General features: G+C 44.4%; 1 protein-coding gene across 1 annotated transcript; it reads left to right on the top strand.

Moving 5' to 3' along the window:
* Positions 1-5108: 5108 nt before the first annotated feature.
* LOC119390603 (uncharacterized) lies at positions 5109-21501 on the top strand. The gene is made up of 5 exons (XM_037658190.2): positions 5109-5387; positions 5843-5986; positions 12246-13408; positions 18086-18233; positions 19857-21501. The coding sequence occupies exons 1-5, from the start codon at positions 5117-5119 to the stop codon at positions 19985-19987; spliced, it is 1857 nt and encodes a 618-aa protein (XP_037514118.1). The 5' UTR covers positions 5109-5116; the 3' UTR covers positions 19988-21501.
* Positions 21502-22106: the final 605 nt, after the last annotated feature.

The raw sequence follows: 22106 nt of genomic DNA, 5'->3' as shown, positions 1-22106 counted from the left end.
GGCGCTCAGTTTCTGTCAAAACTCTCGACGCATAGCACCCCCCCCCCCCCCCCGTCAGCACTCGGTGCCAGCTGCTGAAGAAGTCCTGCTCCCAGCGCATGCGTCAATAGACAACTTAGTTGGCTGGGATGGATCGAAAATTGCAAGCACCGGAGCTAGCATCAGCATTTTTCTTAGATGGGCCCACTCGATGTCGTGTTCTCTTGCCACTCAGAGATAACGTCTTCACGCAACAGCCCTCGAAGTGATTCTGTGTTCCTCGTTAAGTTCGGCAAGTACTTGCTAAAATAGTTGACTGCACCCAGTAACCTTAGGACTTCCTTTTTTGTAGCTGGTCTCTGACAATGAGTTCTGCACTCAAGCAGCTCTGGGTTTCATTTGATGCCTTACGCACCTACTCTATCTTCAAGGAAATCTATCTGCTTCACTCTGAACTTACATTTTTCTCAATTGAGTATCATACCTGCTTCCCCGGCTGTTTTAAGGGCATTTTTTTAGTCTTCCATGAAGGCATGGGGAGCGCGGTATCTAGCGCGGTATCAGTTCAGTTCAGTTCAGTTCAGTTTATTTACTTTCATACAAAACATACATGCTTACATAAGTATACAGAACGAGGTCCCAGAGCATTTGGCTGAAGGGGGACCTCCTGTCAGAAAAATGTGTGAGAGATGTATAAGTAAAATGCAACTATGTCAACAGCGTGGTAAAAGTTATACAAGAAAATGTAATACAAACTACAAGTATTCGAAATTAAACAATTATAAGTACAACAAGAACACTGCTTAAAACATTTTACAAAATTATAAAAAATAAAAAAAAATTACAAAATGCAACAAAGTAAAAAAAAATTTCAAGAAACATTGACCAAATGAATAATGGGACGATTAAAAAGAAAAAAAAAAGATGAAAAGCTGTGGCAGTACGAAAAGTAAACAAATGAGAAGTGAATATAATATACATTTCATATTTCTAATGTATAAGAAGAAATGAGAATAATGTTTTTTTTAAAAAGAGCTAGTCATAAAGACTGCTTAATGTTAGGAGGAAGGTTATTCCAAATCGATAATGACGCGAAATATCCAGTGTTTTCCATAATTAGTATGGACTAATGGCAGTAATAAATTATTGTTAGCTGCGAACCTTGTTCGATTGGTGTTAACTAGAATGGCTTCGGGAAATATGTTCACAGGAGGAGGGTTGCTCATCAGTTTAAATAACACTATACATAAATTGTATTTAACAAGGCTATGCAGTGAAAGGATTCTGTGATTATGGAGCATGTCAGAAACACAGTAGCTGAATGAGCTGAACGTTATTATACGTATGGCCTGATTTTGTAAATGTTGTAGGCGGAAAAGAACTTTAACTGGCATAAAGATGAAATCAAATGCCTTAACAGCCATCTTTCGCGTAGGCCCCCACGCGTGTCGGATAGGTAGGTTCGCCTATTGCATGGGCATGCGCAGATAAGTTCTCGTGCCTTCTTTTGCGCCGTTGTGCACCTATTCAGTTGTTAGTCGGCGTTTGTAGTGTCCTGACTTCTTTCTTGTGTCCGTGTTTGCACGGGCTGTCTTTTCAGAATGATGTTTATTGCTTGCGCACCGGAAGTACTCAATCGCGTTCCCAGACTGGCTGGCGTAGATGGATGGTCCTAGAGGTGACCGACACAGAATGGCACTGAGATTCTTTAATTTAATCTTCACAATGCTGCTCGAGTATGCGCACAGCCCGAGAAATCGGCGAGTATCACGCCTAATTGATTAGTTTGGAAAATGTGATTAGGACATTTCTCTTGTCTGCGTCTGGGCTGACGCCGGCATGGCTCATGACATCATGAATAAATTGAAGTTGTTCGTGTGTAAAGTGACCCCGTCCCTGCACAGAAGCCCCGACGCAAGAAAAGAAATGTGAAAAACACCGCTTCGATGACTGGTATTCTTCAGAACAATTTAGCATGTAGAGGTGTTACCGTGCAGCATTAGTGCCCTTTCATCCAGGCGTACAGTGTTGCATCTCATACTTAGTGCGAATGTACATGCGCCGCGTGCTTGCAGTATTCTCCTGCATGAGCACACGTAAACTCGCTCAACTTGTTTACGCTTCTAGAACTGCGGTATCACTGCTGTCTATCAGCCTCGTGAAGGGCCACATGCTATTAGAGCACCGGCAGTCATTCGCAGCTGCTCCTCATATAAGTTCTCTTCTTTCTGTGTTTGGCCCTGTAATTTACTCGCAAGGTCGCGAATTCGTGCTGCGTAGGGCGGCTGCCCTAGCGGCATTGTTTTTTTTTCTCGTTCTGTTGTGCGCTGCACTAATGCTCAATATTCACCTACCAAATTTAATTGAGTACGCCGCATATTGAATGCCATCAAACCAACAGCCGAATGCGGCTGCTTTGCACCTCAAAGTGTACGAGTACGAACACCCCTTGCATGAGGACGTCTCGGGCCAAACTCCCATCATCCTCTTTTGTCCGCCACTTGACCGCAATCGCGCATCATTCTTGTTGTTCCGACATCGGCTGGTGAGACCTCAAGGTACAACAGCCTGTTATCGGTTTGTAACAAGTGAGTAGTCTACTTACTATATTAATTCCGGTTAGACAGAGGCACACTGCAACATTCATATCCAGGAGAAGTTACACTAATTACGTCGCTATTGGTAAATTATCTTCAGAAGAGATATCAAGAAAAATCAGTGCTTCCAATTATATAACCTCATTACTATTTCTCTTGATCACCATGAGCCTATTTTCTGCCCGCTGAAGGACGAAGACCTTTCCAAAGAGCTGCAAGTGGCCCTATCCTGGGTGAGCTGATTCCCTTTTCTGCAACTTCCTTTATTTATTCACCCCATCTAACGTTCTGCTATCTTCAGCTACGTTTGGTATGGGTAGTTTGTCGGCTACCCCTGTTCATTTGCTTAATGTAATTTAATTAGGGCGTTTTACATGCCAAAGACAAGATATGATCGCGGGGCGCGCCGTAGTAGGGGACTGTGGAATGAATTCTCACCACCCGGGTTTCTCACGGCCACCTAAAGCTGAGCACACACTTGCATTTGCATTTCGCCTCCATTGAAATACGATCGGCCCGGCCGGAAAGCCAAACCACGGCATCGAACTTAGCCGCACGGAATCGTTCCTGCTGAGATACCGCGGCGGTTCTAAGACGACGACGGACAAGAAGAGAGACACACACACACGCGCGCGTCCGTCGCCATCCTCGCGCCTTTTACCTGGAATCATGCAAAACCAACACGCCCAGCTGCCCACCCTTACATCGTTTATTACCTTGAATGCGGCGCTTTATGCGGTGAAATATTCTCTTTCTCAGCATTTTCTAACCATGTGTTCGCCTTTTCTATTTTTGTGCGGTAGGACAAAATGCTACAGGAATTCTGGGAATTGTTTGCCGAGGCGAAAGCATTTTCTGGGCAAGCGTTTCGATTTTGCTTTGTTATATTTTGAGGTTATGAATGTCTATCCATCGCTTTTTCTTCGCGAAAGAATGCTTACGCATTACTTAAACATTCTCAAAATTTCTGCAGAATTTTGCTTCTTTGTGATGTTTGTCCTGTTCGTACTATGCCGTAGCCTTCGAAGCATATTTCTATTGTGTACAGGCACAATGTTACAAAAACATATTTTGTTTCTGAGTTCCGGACAATGTTATTCTGACTCAGACAACCTACATTTCTTCTGCTGAGGCTGGCAGACTGCTGCTGCTTCACTAAAAATGCCTCGCTTACTGCGTTGCCGTAGGCAAGTCTTCTTCACTTGCTTCATCATCAATGTGGTTCTCCAGTCTGTCCATACCTCCCAGGTAAACTTGATCAATCGGTTTCCGCGCATCCCAGCTGAGGTCGCTGTTTTTTTTATGTGACGCTGATATTCCCGTTGCCGGTGTGTCTTATTTCACTGCTTCCTCGCAGCTTCTGCGCCCCAATAAATACGTGGTGGCGTGCGCCTGGACATTAAAATGTGAAGCCAACGGCTTATAAGAGAAGGACTGGTACGGCCATGATACGTACGCGCAGGAACTATTCGACGACATTATACGGGCCAGCAATGCTGAAACGGATCATAAAACTAGAATTCAAATTTCAATACATGCTCGCGGACAACTACTTAAACCTTTGAAGCGCTGTCTACACAACTGCGTACACCGCTTGTTTCTGCTAGTTGCATCGACTAGTGGCTAACAAAGAGCAAGATGCATTGAGCTTTGGATGAATTAAACCAGCTGCACAATAAATTTCTCTTCATTTAGAATCATTTTGCAGTGTACTGTTGCATACGATCACTTTGCTGAAGGCACTACCACGTTCCACGAGTCGTTTGACGTGCCGCGCACCGCGAGCCATGTCAGAAGTATAATTCTTTTTTTGCTCAACAAGGACATAACCGAAAGCGAATTTGCACCATATTTCTATCCTGGGATTGGATTCTATTTATGCAAAAACAGAGCATGAATGACTTCAGAATAAACAGATGTTTAATTACAGTTCAACTAGGATTCATTACTATAACAACATCAATTAATATATTATGACATCATTTTTGTTGCAATACAATACTGAGTGCCTTGAAGAAAAGTTATATCAGTTTCATGCATTTACAGACAGTTCTTCCTAAAGGCCGCCTGAAAGGGTTAAAGCCGCTTCCAATGCGGCCAATGGGCAGCAACCTCCTATTCCTTAGACAAGGTGCCAAATCGTGTCCTAGCTCGTGACTGTTACAAAAACATATCTACAGAGCGCTATTTTCAATGTAATCCTTACTTGGCCCATGCGGCAAAATAGGTGTAATGTTTGAATGGGTGTCATGCCATGGGTGTATATTCGCTATTCCAGCTAGAGTAGGATCATTACCAGGTAAGTTCAGTTCAGATTGAGTTCCTTGCATCTAGTAGATGTACTTTTGTACACGTAGTCAGTGCAACAATCCGTTGCCTTCGTTCATCAGGCTTTAAAAACGCGCGTTAATTAAATAGCGCACCTAGCGCATGATTACTTACTCATGATGAGAATATGACCCCGCAGGATTCCTAAAATCAGAGAAATATACGATGTCGTTTTCGCAACACTTTTTTGCAGGTATACCGAGAGCTGTACAATGGCAGCTCCCGTTATATCCAATGCCGTTGTGCCGTCAGAGTGCACCGCGGTACGACAAGGTGCCAATGCATCTCGGGCAACCAGGCCCGCCGGAGGTGTCGACACCCGCTGGCGCGTTGCCGTGGCGGCCATGTTCATCGCTTTCTTCACTGTAGCGTCCTCGTCTAACCTGGGCTTCTTCTACGTATATTTTCACGAAGAATTTCAGACGACACGGCAACAAGCCTCTTGGCCAGGCAGCGTCCTTCAAATTATGGGGCACGTGTCCGGTAAGCAGCGGCCATACGCTCGAACCTAGCTAGGTGCATCGTAAAAAAACACTTTGCTGCGCTGTAAAAAGAGGCAGCTGTTGTGCATAACAATCGGAGCAATGAATGCAGCTTGAGAACTAACGAAGCAGCAAAATAATACATATCGTTGTTTTCTGATTTTTCTTTTCCGGTGTTTTATTGCTGTTCAATAACTGTGCTATCGCCATAGGCGTGCACAGGGTTCTCTTATGGAGGGGCGGCGGGGGGGGGGGGTAAGATTCACCGCAGGCCCGCTCGATTGCTCGAGAGTCTGAATGAAAACAATCTACGCGGTGAATGCAAAAAATGAAAATATATATGATGGCTTCAGATTTTTGTCGGTGTAAAATTTGCGAGGCATATTCAGCTACATGCCGCTGTATGTACAGGCGGATTTCAATTGTTCGTTCAAGTAAACCTGGTATTACATGCAGGCATACTGGTGGCCATTCTTCAGCCGATCATCCCGATCTTTTACATTGCCTTCTTCGGAAGCATATTGCTGTGGTTGGGACTACTAGCAGCTGTGTTCGCTCCTACCATACCCTGGATGACTGTGACGTTTGGATTTCTGCATGGTAAGCGAGCAGTCACAAGCCTGATGATTTTTTGGGGGGAATCAGTTTTCGCCTGACCTGGCAAGCATCGCGGTTACGAAAATAGCCGATGTTATGAAGGGCTCTTTCGCGAAAACTGAAATTTGTACTCTATGATCCCATACTTCGATGAAGCTTTTCTTTTACGTCACCCTGGCCCGATGCTCTAACCGCACTTGATAATGGTGATCAATTTTACGGCTTGCGAATAGATATGTGACGGCTCATAGGAAAAGGTCAGCGCAACGCCCCACGGACGCGAGGTAGGCAGCCAGGACCACAAGCGGGGCAGCAGCTATCGGCATTAGCGGGTGGCAGCGTACATCCTTCGGGCCAGCCAAAGAACCAGACGTCCGAGGCAGTAGAAGCAGGCTGCCCAGTTTAAACTGCGCAAGTAGGCCACGCGCGCGGACGGTGCCCGTGGTTTCCACAGGCCTTTATTTTCAGCCATATTTAATGCAAGTAAACAGCTTGAAACTTGAAGCAGCCATGCAGGTGACTAACGTATATATTACTATAAAAGAAGAGCAATGAAGGGCGTATAATCGAGCTAGCACCCTCAGCAAAAAAAAAAAAAGAGAAAAGCACGACGTTGTAATGACGAGCCACATCTAAAAATTGCTGACATATGTTTTCGAACTCGCGGCTCCGTGCTTTAGCAAGTTCTAAATGGGTAGCAGCATAAGTGTCCTGCGAAGCGACCGTGTACGTACTCATCTATACCAAGCACTAACATTAAGTCATGCTTGCTTGTATGTTACGAGTAGGTACACGGCGGCAGCGCTGTGTAGTCTACATCTCCCGACAATGGCGGATACTGAACTAGTTCTCTACTTTTTTGGTTGTAGAAACGGCGCTCTCGCAGGTTTTCATCGTGTTAGGGTCTGCTCTAGAGATAAGAACCCCTTGTTTATCTTCGAGCGCAGGGCCTGGGACATCTGGACTCATTAGAAACCACTTGTGGGATTCTCGAGGCAATAGAGAGTTGTAGCGGACCGCAGTCTTTTGCCTTGCGATTTGCCCCCACTGCGAGCGGTAGCGCAACTCGGCATGCGCTGTACAAAAAAGGAAAAAGAAGATTGGCCGCGTATCATCGTGCTTTGCTGCAAATGTCGTCTAAAGACGATAGAAGAGGCGCTGCGTGAGATATGGATGCCATCTAGCAATACGTCAGGAAACATGAGTGCTGTGTTGCGGGCTGGTAGTCCCGGCGAAGCAGCAGGCGAAGACCGGCAGTGACCAACGCGACCGGCGGGGACGCCAGCCAGCCCGAACACGCGGTTTGGCGCGAAGCGCCGAAGCAGAAGAAACGTTCGCACTCTACAAGTACTCACCACACACTCTTTTATTTACACGTCGCCTGGGTAAAACAGGAATGCCAGAGCGGCGCCCCATTGCATTCGTACAGTGGAATACTGAACCGAAACCGAAACACAACAATGAGCTCGTGCAGAGGGCACGGAGGAAGGCAAGTTTCAGCGCAGTCGCATTTTCAGCGCGGCTTAAGAAACTAGGGTCTCTAGAATTACGTATCTATGTATTTTATATTAAAGGAAGACACCACCAAATACTTACCTAGTGGTGTTGCGCCTCAGATATGCGTAATGTTCGCTTTTTGATCAACATTGTACACATGTATGAACCTAGTCAGCCGTTCAAGATGGCTGGCCCTTGGGCAAGTGGTTCAACTTTGGCCGGGTGGCTGAATGACGTGCCGACAAACAGAAAGACAGACCAAAATTCCTGCGTTTAAGTTCCCCAAGAAAGACTATCGTCTTTAAAAGAAAAACGCGAGCGGACCCGCGCGTCCCCTCCGCTTCGGAACTTGCTCAGCTATAGACGGTGAGCGGGTTCAGCGACGTGTCTTTTAAATGTTAACACTCTACTGCTTAATTTTTTTGTCGCCATAATATTATTCATGGGGTTGCACGGAAGCATAACAAGAGCTGTACTACGATCCAAAATCCATTCCGTGGATTTTTACAGGTTTTATATAAACAGAAAAAAAGATACGTTGCAAATTTACAACAACGAGCAAATAAATAACAAGTTGAAGGGGAAAGATAGTCAGTGCGATTCGAACTCAAATAATTATTTGCGCATGATAATGAGTGGGTGCACCCATTTTGTAGTGTGGTACAGAAGAAAGCAATTGCTCTTGCTTGTTGAAAAAGCTCGTTACCACACTTCTAGCAGTACGTCCTGCATATTTTCGTGCAGCCAGGTAACTTGTAGCGCCTTTCCACATCAGGTTTAGCATTTAAAGGAAAGAGAGTAAAACATCTTTATTATTAATATTGGAATTGAGCGAGGCGCATGGGAGGAACCCCTAGTTCGTGGTCCCTAGGATGATTCCATCGATGTTTCAAGCGCGTTGTATTATGGCTCGGAGGACCTGGGGAGGAGGAAACAGATCGTAATAAAGCGAACAAAATTTGTGGCAAAACAGAGACAAACGCAGCCCCAGCTAAACAGAAAGCCAGTGTATTCATTCTAAAAAGACAGGGCGTGCAAACACGGACACAAGAAAGAAGTCCTGAAGGTGTCCTGACTTCTTTCTTGTGTCCGTGTTTGCACGCCCTGTCTTTTTAGAATGAATACTTACCAACTAGCTCAGCTCTCTGTTATTCTAAGCCAGTGTAATTGGAGAGGAGGCAGAACTACCTTTATTACACGTTCCGGGTTCAGGAACGAACAGGAAGGTGATCGCGAGGGCACGAGAGGCTGGGACGCACGGAACTGAGGGCCGAGTGGAATGTGCAATAAAACACCACCACGACGCACAGTATTTTAGCGGTATGGCCGAAAATTTTGAATGTAGAAGCAGAGACGTAAGGTTTAAAATAACAGAGAGCTGAGCAAGTTGCTAAGTATTCTTGTTAAAGAGACAGGGCGTGCAAACACGAACACAAGAGAGAAGTCAAGACACCACAAACGGCACATCCCGAGGTCTTCAGAGCCATAATACAACGGGCTTGAGACAACGCCGGCGTTTGTGGTGTCTTGACTTCTCTCTTGTGTCCGTGTCTGCACGCACTGTCTCTTTAGCAAGAGACGTAAGTGTAGGCCCGGGACGAAGTGACACGGTAGCGCACGAATAGACGGAACTCCTATTACAAAATTTGGACATGCGACATGCTGCGCACATGTTGAATCGAAATGTTTTTACACTCGCGGTCGTCGTCAGTCCCGCCAGGTCGCTGTCTTCACTATCAGAAGGATTTACTTTGCTATAGAAGCAATTAGGGATCGTTTCCATTTGTGCGGAAAACAAACCCCACGCACACGTTGTTGCACTTGCGCAACGTAGCAACGTTCCGTCGCCAGGAACAAACTATTAGGAGATGACATTATTTTCTGGAATCTACACAATCAGGAGGATATGTAGCAGAGCCTAAGAAATTTCCCGCGCTTTATCATGTTAGGGAATACACTTCTAATTGGCAAAACTTACCTATATCACTACACGCTGGCGCGTGCAACGGCTGCCATGGATTTTTTCAGAATATTTGCACGGGATGAACACTGAAGGCAACACAAGACGTTACCTTTTTCAAAGCAATGTTGCCGAAATGCAACAACGTGTACAGGCGGCTTCAAACGGGCTTTCCTTTTGTTTTAATTGCCATTTCCTGGAATGTTGCGTAGATGAAACAGTGTGCAGTAAAGGGTGAAAATGGCTGTCATCGCAAACCCATCCGCACCAAAAGTACTTTTTCGCAAGGTGCTGGTTCATTCTGAACTTGTATATACACTGCGCTACACTGCAGTATTTAGCTCGTACAGGGTTCCGCTCCATGCAAACCATTTTGTGATAGTGAAATACCGGAAGTGAACTGCGCAAGCACGCTCTTTACCCGATGCGCCTAAAAACGCCCGAAAAACATGGCCGATCATGTGGACGACGAGTGAGGCGACTAGATGGCAGTACTATAAAGATAGCCATAGCTGGCGCCACCTAAATAAGTACCGTCTAATTCAAATGTATCAAGTCTTCGTCATGCACTGTGTCACCCATATGTTCTCAGCTGACGCTTGTGTTTCATGGACACTTGATGCTACACGCTGCGACAGTAAAGTATTCGTGACCATTTGGCATGGTTTCCAAAAGTCGCGCTGAAAGTCTCGATTTACGCTTAACACGATTAGCTCTGTACTTGTTGTCCATGGCCTCGGAGATGCCGCAGCGGTGAGCGTTAAAAGCGAAGGCTGCTGTCGTCATATGAGAGGTCATTGTTTACTAATGTTTGCCTGTCCTCTATTGTCCCCGTAGCTATCGTCACGTCTACGATTAAATGACTTGGCGAAAGAAAACGAATGTTGAATGCCATCAGCCAGAGATAGTTGTTGTTTCGAAGATTAACAGTTGAACAAGAAATATGTCGAAAATGAAGGGGCTAATTGAAGTCTTTTATTATAATCCCTATCGTGTAAATCGGTTGTGATGCGTAGGAGGCTTTCAACAACTGTCCTACGGTTCCTACATGGTTAAATGAACCGTTTGTCCAAATGGTTCGGAAAAATTCCTCCAATAAGTTCTTGTGCGAGTTCGGCATCACTAAAAGCGGTAAACGCCGCTTTCATTTAGTTTCTCTTCAGCTTAAAATGATGGTTCATCTCCTCTTTTAGTGCACCATTTGTTAAGATTGAACAACTTTGCTTCTGCAGGCTTTCTCTGGCGTGCCAGGTGCGCTATATCGCGTCAATGAAATACTAATGGGCTTACTAGAAGGATAGCGCCCACGCTGTGCCGTTCGGCCTCAGAACCTTACTAAGTGCACGGCGCCCACATAGTTTCGTGAAGTTTTGAGCAGCATTCTGTGACGCAACACAAGTCATATGCAAGGAACTCTTCTATGTGAGATGCAGTCGGAAGTAGCGATTACAATTTCAACTGTGTGTTATGAACGGCGTTGAGTGCGCTGAGGGTTTATGCGCGTCAACATACTGAGCAATTTAGTCGCATCCACAATATTAAGGCGTAATCCTTAAATGCCTCATCAAGCGTGAAAATTGAGCGGCGTCCTTCGTAGGCTTCTCTCGTCGGCGTCGACATGAGTGATGCAAAAGATCATCACGTGATGACGTCACAGATCGTCAAAATTTGTGACGTGAAAGGACGAGGTCATCACACGCACATTAGCTTGATCAACGGTGGGCCGATCGCGGAGGCAATGCAAAAGCACATTAGATGCAGAAAGCTTTCGGAGGGCGGCGGCGCAGGAACAGCACATCGACTACGAAGAAAAAGAAGATTGCTTCCACCTCCCAGTCGTCTTAGGTGTGTGCATAACGAACTCCGTGAGTTTTAATCAAAACGTAGCTAGAAATAGCCTCTTTTAGAAATAGAATTTCTAATTTATTGCAGTAAGTAGAGCTCACAACATTCCTAAGCCAAAAGATCAATATAATTATACTGTTGCGCCCTTATGTACATACTTTCTGAGAGCGTTTGTTAAGGACTCGAGCAGAAAGCTATTTCTAAATTGCACGCTGCTCATTTAAAACTTCAAATTTATAAAGCGAATGCATGCACACTGAAAAAAGAACGTGTAAAAAGGGTGTCTCTTTGTCCTACAACAATAGTCCTCATTTATGTTGCGCGCCTTTCCTTGCATTATCACCGGGGGCCCGGCACTCCTGGTCATGAACGGCATGCGCGTTATCAGCGTGACATAGTATTCTTGACAGGAAAGCCGCGAGCGCCGAGTTCTCAAGGAAGGAAACGCAAGCAAGCCAGACGACGATCATTTTTGTGGGACAAAAAAGCGCCCTTTTTACTTCAATCCTTCTTTCTTTTGTTAGAGAGCATGCATCCATGCTGGACCGCGACTTCTGTTTTTTTTTTTCGTTACTTATTGGTGGTGGTTTTGGGACGTTAAAGCCCAGATATTATTATCAGCAAATAGTATTATGGTTGCAAATTGTTTCTTGGAAAATGCACGCTTATTCGACGGTGCCATCGATAAATGCTTCACAAATGCCCACGACATTTGTGAAGCGTTTGAAGTACTTCAACAAGGTGACTCAAGCGTCTGTGTGGCATCCAAATCTTTGTACTACATTGAATTACGCTAACGATCCAATGTACAATAGCCAGCGAATAACAGCGGCTTATAGCATAGTCTCACCTTTACTGGGCTGCGTTGCTTGTTTCGCTTCTACGTTTCCAAGGCCCTAAGACCTTGTCAACTTGTAAGCTTGTGAAAGAATGTTGTCGGTCGTATTTGGTTCTTTGCAGGTGGCGCAATCGGAATCGTCAGTGTCTCTGTGATCGTTGCCCTAATGACGCACTTCGAGAAGTATCGAGGAGTGGCGTGCGGCCTCAAGTACACGGGCAACACGCTGGCTGCCCTCTTGTTGCCGAAGTTACTGTCGTGGCTCCAGGAGCTGTACTCCTTCAAAGGCACGCTGCTTATCTACGCTGCATTGACCATGAATGCGACGGCTTTCACTCTCTTCTTCAGAAATAACGAACTTACAAGAGTCCGGAAGCCAAGGCAACAAACTGATCGCAACACGTCTCCCGAGGGAACTAAATCGGATGTTCCGGCGGAAGGACTACCGGTAGGTGATAATGACACTAGTTTTGTGCAAAGCGGGAAAAGCGTAGGTGCTTGTGACAGTAGAATATATGGTACCAGAACAGCGACATCAGAGATCAAGTGCGCAGATTTCTCAAGGGATCATTCTCAAGAAAAACTTCAAAAGCCCGAGCACATCACGCAAGAGGTGACGACAGAGTTGGCGCATGGTTGGGAGACAAGCATTCAGGAGGGCGATATGCAAAAGACCCGCCACTTGTCCAAAAAGCATGACTTTCCTGTTAGCAAAACCGAATTGGCTGTCACGACTGACGGCGGCCTTGTGGGCCCAACAAGCGACGTTCTACAAAAAGAAAAGGGCTCCGGCAAGTGGATAAAAGGGCCTAACTTAGATGAAGATATTCAGTGCAACCGCAGTGATTTGCAGAGAAAGCTCGTTTCAGAACAAAGTTACGGCTCAATCAACGATGCCAGCGGTGCAAATATGACTGGACATCTGCAGTTCGAAGATGAATCGTCGGCACCCCGGACTTGCCACAGTGGAACGCTTGAGCTGCTATCGAAACCGACATTTTACCTCCTGGTTCTGGGAGCTGTGGCCTCCGACTACACAGCGCTCGTCGTGCAAGGAACAATTGTTGACTACGCTTTGGATAAAGGCGTTGAACGAAAAAGTGCGGAGCTTTCGATGACGTACTGCGCACCGACAGAATTTGTAGGACGATTGATTCTTCCCTTGGTGGCTGACTTTAAATTTATTGGACGCACTACTTTGGCGGCGTCGTGCTTTGGTGCAATGACAATCACTTCACTCGCACTGCCGTATACTGTGTCATTCACGGGTTACATCGTCGTAGAGGTGAGTGGAATATACGCATTTCTGACTTAAACATGCATAACCATTTGTAGTGCTAATGCTTTTTCTTTCTGATGCGAGTGCAAACTAAATGACAACAGGCGCATCCCCACCTAAACATATAGCCTATTAGCTGCAGCGTTTGATAACATGGAGCAACTTTTCCTTTACAGGTAGTTCAGCAAAGCAATCTTCAACGAATTAAGAATTAATATTTTTTTTCATCTACGAGTATATTCTCTGTGGCCAGATATAAAGTTCAACAAGAAGTTCTACTTTTTATTGGTATAGAACTCTGCTATGTTGTTATTCACAGGACTTTTAGGTCATGTTGCACTTAGCGTATGCCGTCATTTAATAACTTGTTTTCGTGTGAGGTCCTACGCGGCAGCGTATGCAAATTAAATTTTCTCTATAATAAATAGCTCGACGTTCGAAGGTTTCTAGCGCGCTTAGACGTGGGTCATTCCACGCGAAACGCGCCAGCCTCTTTGATAACCACGTCAAAAGTATTCGAAAAATTGTGTTTCTCCACTACATTGGAAACAGTCAATCGCCAAAATGTTTCGGGCCCCAAAATATTGCGCTGTCTGATAATTAGAGTAGAAGCTCGCAAATCAAACAAAAAATCACAAGTTCGAGAACAATTTTGGTCCATATTGGGACGCAATTTACATCATATAGTGCCCCAATGTATGGTCAGCGTTACACTTCAACTGTAAGCAGATAAATAATACTTCTTATTAGGCAGGTTTTATGCTTACATTATCTTGTTTTAAGCAAAAAAATATTTTTGAAGTTCGTCGTTGACGGCAAATTTCCTATTTGCCCATTGGCAGCTTCACAGCGTGGGATGCTGGCACTCGCGCTTTACTCAGTTCCTGTATAATAGGTACGATGACCGTCACCACTCGCACAGTTTGTAGACACATTTTTGTCTAAAAAATTACTTGAAAGATGTACTTCGCCCTAGAAATGCCTACCAGATGTCTTAGCTCAGCACGACATGGATTAATATTAGGGGTGTGAATATTTCATAGCTTCACACAGTCGATTCGGATAGTTCGGTATACATATCTATTCGCAAGGCACTTTTACTGTTCGAGATATTTGAACATCTGGAAACTTAATAAAAAGCATTAAACTATACGCGAACAATTAGATGCCTGGGCTAAATTTCGCACAATTTGATGCACAGTGTGCCTTTTTGGAAATGTTGTGCCAGTATTCATGGGTAGCCGCCAAACCATGGCACTTTTTATGAGGCCGAGCGCGTTGTTGCAGCAGCGTGCAGAAATTATGTCGAAGGAAACCACCGAAACAAAGCGGGAGCTATTGGAAAACTAACAAATGTCTAAAACCCTAAGATGCGGCGCCTGCATTGAACATCTTACCGTTAAGTTGTCGTCGCTCTTTCTAATTGAGAGAGCATGCTTCGGGGATTAAACTATGAGGACAAGATTAACACTCCTGGACTGACTTGTCTGGTGGGCGGCTGATATCATTGTCTGGAGGAGTTGTGACATGCACAGCGGTGTCGCTGCTTCCCGAACATACCACGCAGCTATCCATCCTTCATGAACACGTTTAATTAAATGCATATGTTGTACAGTCGACCCATAGTGTTGTATCAGGCCGCTCGATAAAAAAAATTGTATCGAGCAGCCGTGGTCGTAAAAGGCCTAAATTTCCTGTATGCTCGTACTGTTTGCTATACAACAAACTTACTTTTTTATGTCTGGTTGACAATTTTCTTGGAAAAAGTCAGTACTATTGGCAATATTAAAAAAAATTGAGTCCATTCCGACTTGATTTTTATCATTCGAATACGCTTCGGAGTTAAAAAGTTCATATACGAAAACCCCTAATTAATATATTCGTATGACGACCTCATAAACGGAATTTAATGATAGATATGATCTGCTGGGCACTGCAGCTCTGCACCCTGCTGTGTTTCCCTCCGTGGCCGAAGTGTCGTCCGTCAGGACATCGCGTTGCGCTGGAAAAGACCCGAGGTGCTCCACGCCATCACAAAATAGATGCGCGAGGCGCTGAAGCCGCCATGTGGACAAATAGGAAGATCGCCGTCATGGATGAACATGAGAAATTAGTTACTTGCTTAAAGCAAAAAAAATTTATTGATAAAGCACTCCTGGGTGATTCCACGTAAGATCGAACAACCGATGGCTGGTCGACCTCTCAAATATATTTCAAAATTTTATATATTATTGCCTGATGAGTGGAAAGAAGAGATCCGCAATTTGTTTTGCCGCCAAAAATTTTTTCGAAGCACAGGAAATCAATAATGACGAAGAGGTGGAGTGGAGCGCTCATCCGCTCTGCTGTTTTGGCCAACTTCCGTTATGAATTGCACAAAATATATTAAAGTTAGGTAGCTGAAATTTCTTTAACTAAATAAATGCATGTTTTTGCTTCTGCGCAGGTATTTTTAGTTTTGATGTGTAGTGTAGATGTCTTTATAAAAAACCTAAAAATTGGCCCAGCAAACGTTATTTTCTTTACTTTGAAGGTCTTTATCTCGAAAAATCCTTGTAGCAGAGCAACAAAAATTGCGCATTACGTTCTTCGCATGCTTATCTACCATACTGCCAAATCCTATATTTATATAACTTTTCAGTAAAGAGATATGATCGGGCTAAGTTAAAGAAAACACCGGACAATGAAAACTTCTGACGACAATTAAAAAAAACACTTTTTATATTTCTTAAACTTTGTCCACTTATTCTCCACCACATCAGCTTACATAATCATTGAAAACATGTTGCATAATGTCGTTGCACTAATAGTTACGACCCCTCCAATGAGACCCTTGGGCAAGGATTGGCAATTCCGACTTCTTGCCCAGCAAGTGTATAAAATGCAGACAGGATTGAATTGCTCTTTATTAAAAGGCCAGCAGGTACCGAAAAAGGTGTCGTTGGCACTGAAGACGTTAATTTTGAAATTATTTCGTCACTGCAGCAGCCACGAGCGCGGGGCTCCCGAGCAGGCGCGCGCGCACCCGAGATGCTCGTTGTAAGAGACGGCGCAGTGAGAGCTCGTTTTCGCGTCCTCAGACCGATTGAGTTCGAAACAGCAACACCTCTCGGGTGACTTGAACGCACGTGCACTGGAGCTTCGCTATTTTATCCGCCCTGTGTTCGCATCACAGCTAGGCGCTGATAACACGGCGGACATGGAAGCAAGATGAAAACTCTCTAAGGGAGATATGAGCGTTCGCTCTCGATCTACGAACTTCTGTGGTGAAAACATATTTTAGCACAAAATGTATCCTTCGTAGAGTAGATATTTGTTGCCCGGATATTAAGACATGGTGCGATAACACGAGAAAAAAATGCAAACATAGCATTTTTTGGAAGAACTCCTCGAGGTGTATATGCCAGGAAAATTGCACTAACTTTATTAAACGTTGAAGCATCTCAACCTCCCTTGCTTAATGTGTAAACAAATTTCGGTATTAGCACAAGAATCGATGCTCTCAGAATAAATCTTCTGACATGCGTCACTGTGACAGCGTTCTGCGAAATTCGGGGGGCTCCCACACGACCAAAAATTTGTTCCTGCTGTCCCGAGTATTCTGGCAATTCACTGTTTCCAATACAGTGAACAGGCATATTTTTTTTTTGGGGGGGGGGGGAATTCAGTTAGGGTGGTCGATAGAATAGGTGGTACGTGTGGCGTGTGATATCCGAAGTGTAATTATTTCGTCGTCGTTCAGTTTGTACACGTTAATGTTTGCTGTCTCGTAGGCTTGACTTACATAAGAAGGCGATCAGAAGTCTGAGAGAGATACAGAGGTGAAGAAAAGGAAATCAACAACCACCAATTTGTAGCGCGAAGCCACAAGGAAAGAAAGCCTATTAGATGCCGAAACATTTGTCCTTGTCCGGGGATCGAACCATCGACCAACGCGTTTCTGGGACGGATCACTACCAATTGAGCTAACCAGGCAGCGACCAGTTGATAGCGCGAGGGCGAATTCATCGACAACTCGAAGCACATGGACAGTGCTGCGAATCACTTCTGCTGAATCCCGCAAGGTGGGGCAAGGGAAGTTGACAAAAGGGGTGGTTGTGAATTTCCCTTCATATATATATATATATATATATATATATATATATATATATATATATAGAGAGAGAGAGAGAGAGAGAGAGAGAGAGAAAGAGAGTCGTATTTGCAGTTATGCTGAATAGACCATACGAAGCCCTGACAGTAAATGTTTCGCGCCAACGGGGTATCAAGCAGAACGATGCCGATGCGCCCCATTTCTGGTGAACCGCGATTGCATGTAGAGAATGAAACACTAACCATAGTCAACGGGTTATTGTGATCTACTGATTTCTATTCTTGAGGTAGCATTGCCACTTAATTTAGCTTAGCTCTCACAAAAACTCCACCCGTTACCATGGTAATAGCAGTGCCACTCAATAGATATATTTGCAAGAATGAAATATTTTCTGAATTATACAATTAAAGTTCTTCCACGAGCACCCTTATACACCTTCATTCGGCCATCGCTGATGATCATGGCAATCAGCTACTTTGTCAGATATCCTCAATTGAGCCTGCAGCAATATTTGGAAAGATGACTTAGTGTGCAGGCAATTTGCGTCTACAAGGTGTTGATTGTGTCTGAAAAGCACAATCTTCACGTAGATGACAACGATATTTTTCCTGGCGTGCGTGGCCACCCTCAAGGCAGTCCTGGTGGCCGACAACTTTGGTGCCAAAGCAGTGCCCACCTTCTGGGGAGCCAATGGACTTGCCTTGATCCCTCTTCTTTCTGCAAATCCCTTCATTACAGGTAAATCATAGCAAATATAAAATATCGTTCAAAACCATTCTTTACCACCTTAGAGTAAATTCTCCTAAGCGGAATATGCGCCTGCAGTTGATTAGCTGAATGCAGAAAAGAAAGTTGTATTACGCTGAGTTTCAGCAATAGTGTGCCACAATTAATGCCTCTTACCTTTCGGGAGCCCATTTTTCAATGGGATCCCAATGGGCGCCCACATCACAGTATGCAAATTTAGGTTTCTTTTGTTGCAATTTTAAGTTACAAGCGACCATTTTATAGGCATCCTGCGCCCCGATTTTCCTTGGGGACGAAGTTTAGCAGGTGAGCAAACATCCATAGGAGTGGGTAATATCATGCAGAATTGCATTTGTTTTTTAATTCTATGCCGACGTTCTTTGATGATGGCTTCGGACGTACGGGTTCTTACACGGTTGAACATTCGGCAAGTATTGATTTCACAGCCTTCAGCACGCAGCAGAAGTAGAAAAACAGTGGCTGGCGAACCTGCTCTCTCGAAGGCTATGCTTTACAGCCTTGCGAACGTCGAAATAGGCATATTACTCAGGCTCAGCGCGACGATCACACACAAATGTAATTGAGCAGCCTTCTTCTGTACAAGTGAAATATTTAACTCTATTAAGTGTTATATTGAGCAATTAGAAGAACTATATTTCGTAGATTTAATGCGCATTATGGCTTCTTTTCTTGCACTTTTGTGCACTTGCGTTGAGATAAGGTATCTCCTTCGAGATTGGCATCCGGAAACTGATTGGGGGTGTTTGCAAGGCAGGAACGAAAACCAGTTTCCAGTTTTTTTCTTGAGAAGGCAGGCAAGTAACCCCACCACGTGCTGCAGTAAAAGGTGATGTCTGTAATATGTGGACTTTTTGCACTATTTCAGGGAGCTTCCGTGAGCGCAAAATTGATCTTAAGAGAAAAAGTGCCCGCCCCTCCAACACCATTTCAGTTACAAACACAAGAAACTGCTGACCTATTTGATGCTTTGAGCCTTTAGGCAAGATGATAGAAGATTCGCGCGCATTGGAAATGATAAGGAAACTGGCAGTCTAAGCGCTTACCTAAGACAGTAAGAAAATGCTTCATGATGTTCCAGTCTGTCACGACGCCAATTTCAAACACAAGACGTTAGCAGACCGTAGCGGAGCCGGCGCACTTTCATCCGGGCACTTCGGCCGGCCGTTGCTAGGGGCTCAGGTGAATTTGGAAAATGGTCCGTTGCGGTGAGTGAGAGCGCTACCCTCGCAGCAGTATCGTGCATCATGTGAAGTTCTGCGAAATTTGTGTTGGGCTTGTAGCCCATAAGGCTCGGTGAAATCACGGAAACCGCATCATGACTATTGATTAGCATTCTAACCTTGATACAGGTGTATCGTTTTACGCTGCCACTTGAAAATATCCGCAAAACTCAAATTTTCTCCTGAAACAGAAGGCTTATCATGCATAACACGAACGAAAGGACCACAGCGATTGTCCCGTTTACAAGTCACGGAAGTGGTTCACATTTTTCAGTGAAATAGGGATAAATGAAGGAATTGCCGTGGCCATTTCCTGGCGATGGCTACCGCGTTTCCTACCAATGTTCACAGTATTTCGCGTTTTTTTTTTCAGGGTACTTCAGGGACAAACTGGGATCGTACGACAACCTTCTGAGACTGCTAGCCGGCATCCAGCTTTTTACTGCCATTGTGTTTTTTGCGCTCGCATACGTCCAAAAGAGGACAAGCAAAGTTAATTCCTAGCAGATATTTTTTTGAATACGACGTACGAATGGCGCACTGAGCAGCCTGTATATTGTGGGTAGTAGCGGCATCACCAGCCAGCTGCACAGACCTCATTATACCGCGCATACAAGACATTTTCGTGCGTGACAACATGAACAGTCAATGTCAGACGCATGCGCGTAATCATGAATGGTAGGCAGCAAATATTCTGTGCCGTTCAATGTTTTCATATCGGTAATGCTTTGGAACTGTGCTTAGTTAGGCGATGCACGGCATTATAAGTTCGGATAAACAACATACCATCCCCTAGTTTATTTCCTACTAGCGCTAACACAATCAAATGTGCACCGCCTGACACGTGAGAAATATTTGCGTTACGATAAGTGAGGTAAAAGAACAATTCGAAGCAAAATAATTATCTGCCAGGTGAATCCTCTAAAATAACTTGCGAAATAGAGCAAGCGTCATAATATCCAGATAACAAATTCGAAGATGCGGGTAAATTTTATGCACCGAAAACAGGCTGGTGAGGGAGAAAGTGACACTCGGAAGCTACGGCAGAACCACAATCTAGATCACGCGCTCTCATACACCGTCTCTTACAATCTGTTTATCACTTCCACATCGGTTTCTTTACATTCATGTGTCGTCTCCGGATACAGCCGTGCCAACCTCTCGCTACGAATGATGGCACTGACGGCGGTTTTTTTTTTCCTATTCACTACTACTTACTACATCTATGCTTCTTCTTTACATCCATGCGTCGTCTCCAGATACAGTCGTGCCAACCTCTCGCTACGAATGATGGCACTGACGGCGGTTTTTTCCCCATTTACTACTACTTACTACATCTATGCTTCTTACTACACCAGGTCTGGTTGAAATCATCGGTAATTTATGGAAAGCTTCAGAAATGCGCGAAAAAAAAATCGCAGCGATCTCCTCATAAATAAACAGTCGTCAAATTTTCAGTGCGGTAACACATTAATATTGGGTGTTCGAACAAGTAAAAGAAGCCTCCCAGCGAATGCACTTTAAGGTGAAAGCCTTAGATGCCTCACCGAACGCCGAAACTGACCGTAGGCGTCGGCATCGCGACGTCAACACGACTGAGTAAAAACTTATCACGTCATGACGTCATCATTATGGCACAGATAGCCAAACATTGTGACGTCATCATGACGTCACTGTGACTTCACACATCATGGCGACACATGATGGCGCAATCACATGCCATCATTGCTTGGTCAAAGCTGGGCCGATCACGGAGGCAATACAAAACCACGTTACGTGCAGAAAGCTTTTGGAGAGGAGCGATCAATACATCGACTGAAAAGAGAAAAAAGAAGGCGTTCGCCTTCGAGTCGTCTCGGGTGATTTCATAAGGGAGTTTTTTTCTTTTTTTTTTCGGAAGCCACACACGCTGTGCATAAAGGTAACAAGGCATGGCGTAGCTTAATGCCCCTGCCTCATGACTGTTTTACCTCCTTAGTTAATGTTGTACAGAATGGGCCAAAACGCAATTTCATTTTCATAGGAAACGTATGCAAAACGTTATAATATTTTGCAATGAATAAATATTATTTATAAAGAACTGCACAAGTGTACAGAGTGTTGTTTCATGGAAATGATTGAAGTGCGCTCCAGAAACATAATCAGTGAAATTCATTGGCTTTCAAGGGCATCAAAAATACTGGATGTGCTCTTGAGTTGTAATAAAGTGTTCGTCATTGTTTATTACAAGTGCTCATGCCAAAAGGTTGATGTATTTGTGGAGTTCAGAAAAAATTAGTAAGCTAAATAACAAGTTCGGGAAACACTTTGAGAATGACAGCCTGAATAATTTATATTTTATTGCGATAGCAATGATATGGACAATCTCCGCTGATTCTTGCCGTCGGCGTCATGCCCGAATATGTATATGCATCTATGTATATAAAAAGGCACAAAGAAAAATAAAGCAGAACAAAAATATTCCGGAGCAGCTGACCGGGAATTGAACCATCGACCCCTCGCTCCGAAAAAAAAGAAGGAAATAGACGAAAAGTTATGAAGAAAAAAGAAGGAAATAGACGTTTGCTGCAAAGTCCAATTGAGGTGCCCTAAAAGTTCGCCGCATAACAACTAATTCTTTTCA

The sequence above is a fragment of the Rhipicephalus sanguineus genome, chromosome 4 (genome assembly GCF_013339695.2).
Source record: "Rhipicephalus sanguineus isolate Rsan-2018 chromosome 4, BIME_Rsan_1.4, whole genome shotgun sequence".
In the NCBI taxonomy this organism is placed as follows: domain Eukaryota; kingdom Metazoa; phylum Arthropoda; class Arachnida; order Ixodida; family Ixodidae; genus Rhipicephalus; species Rhipicephalus sanguineus.
Note: the sequence above shows the minus strand (reverse complement) of the source record. Positions and strands in the feature narration are given on the sequence as shown.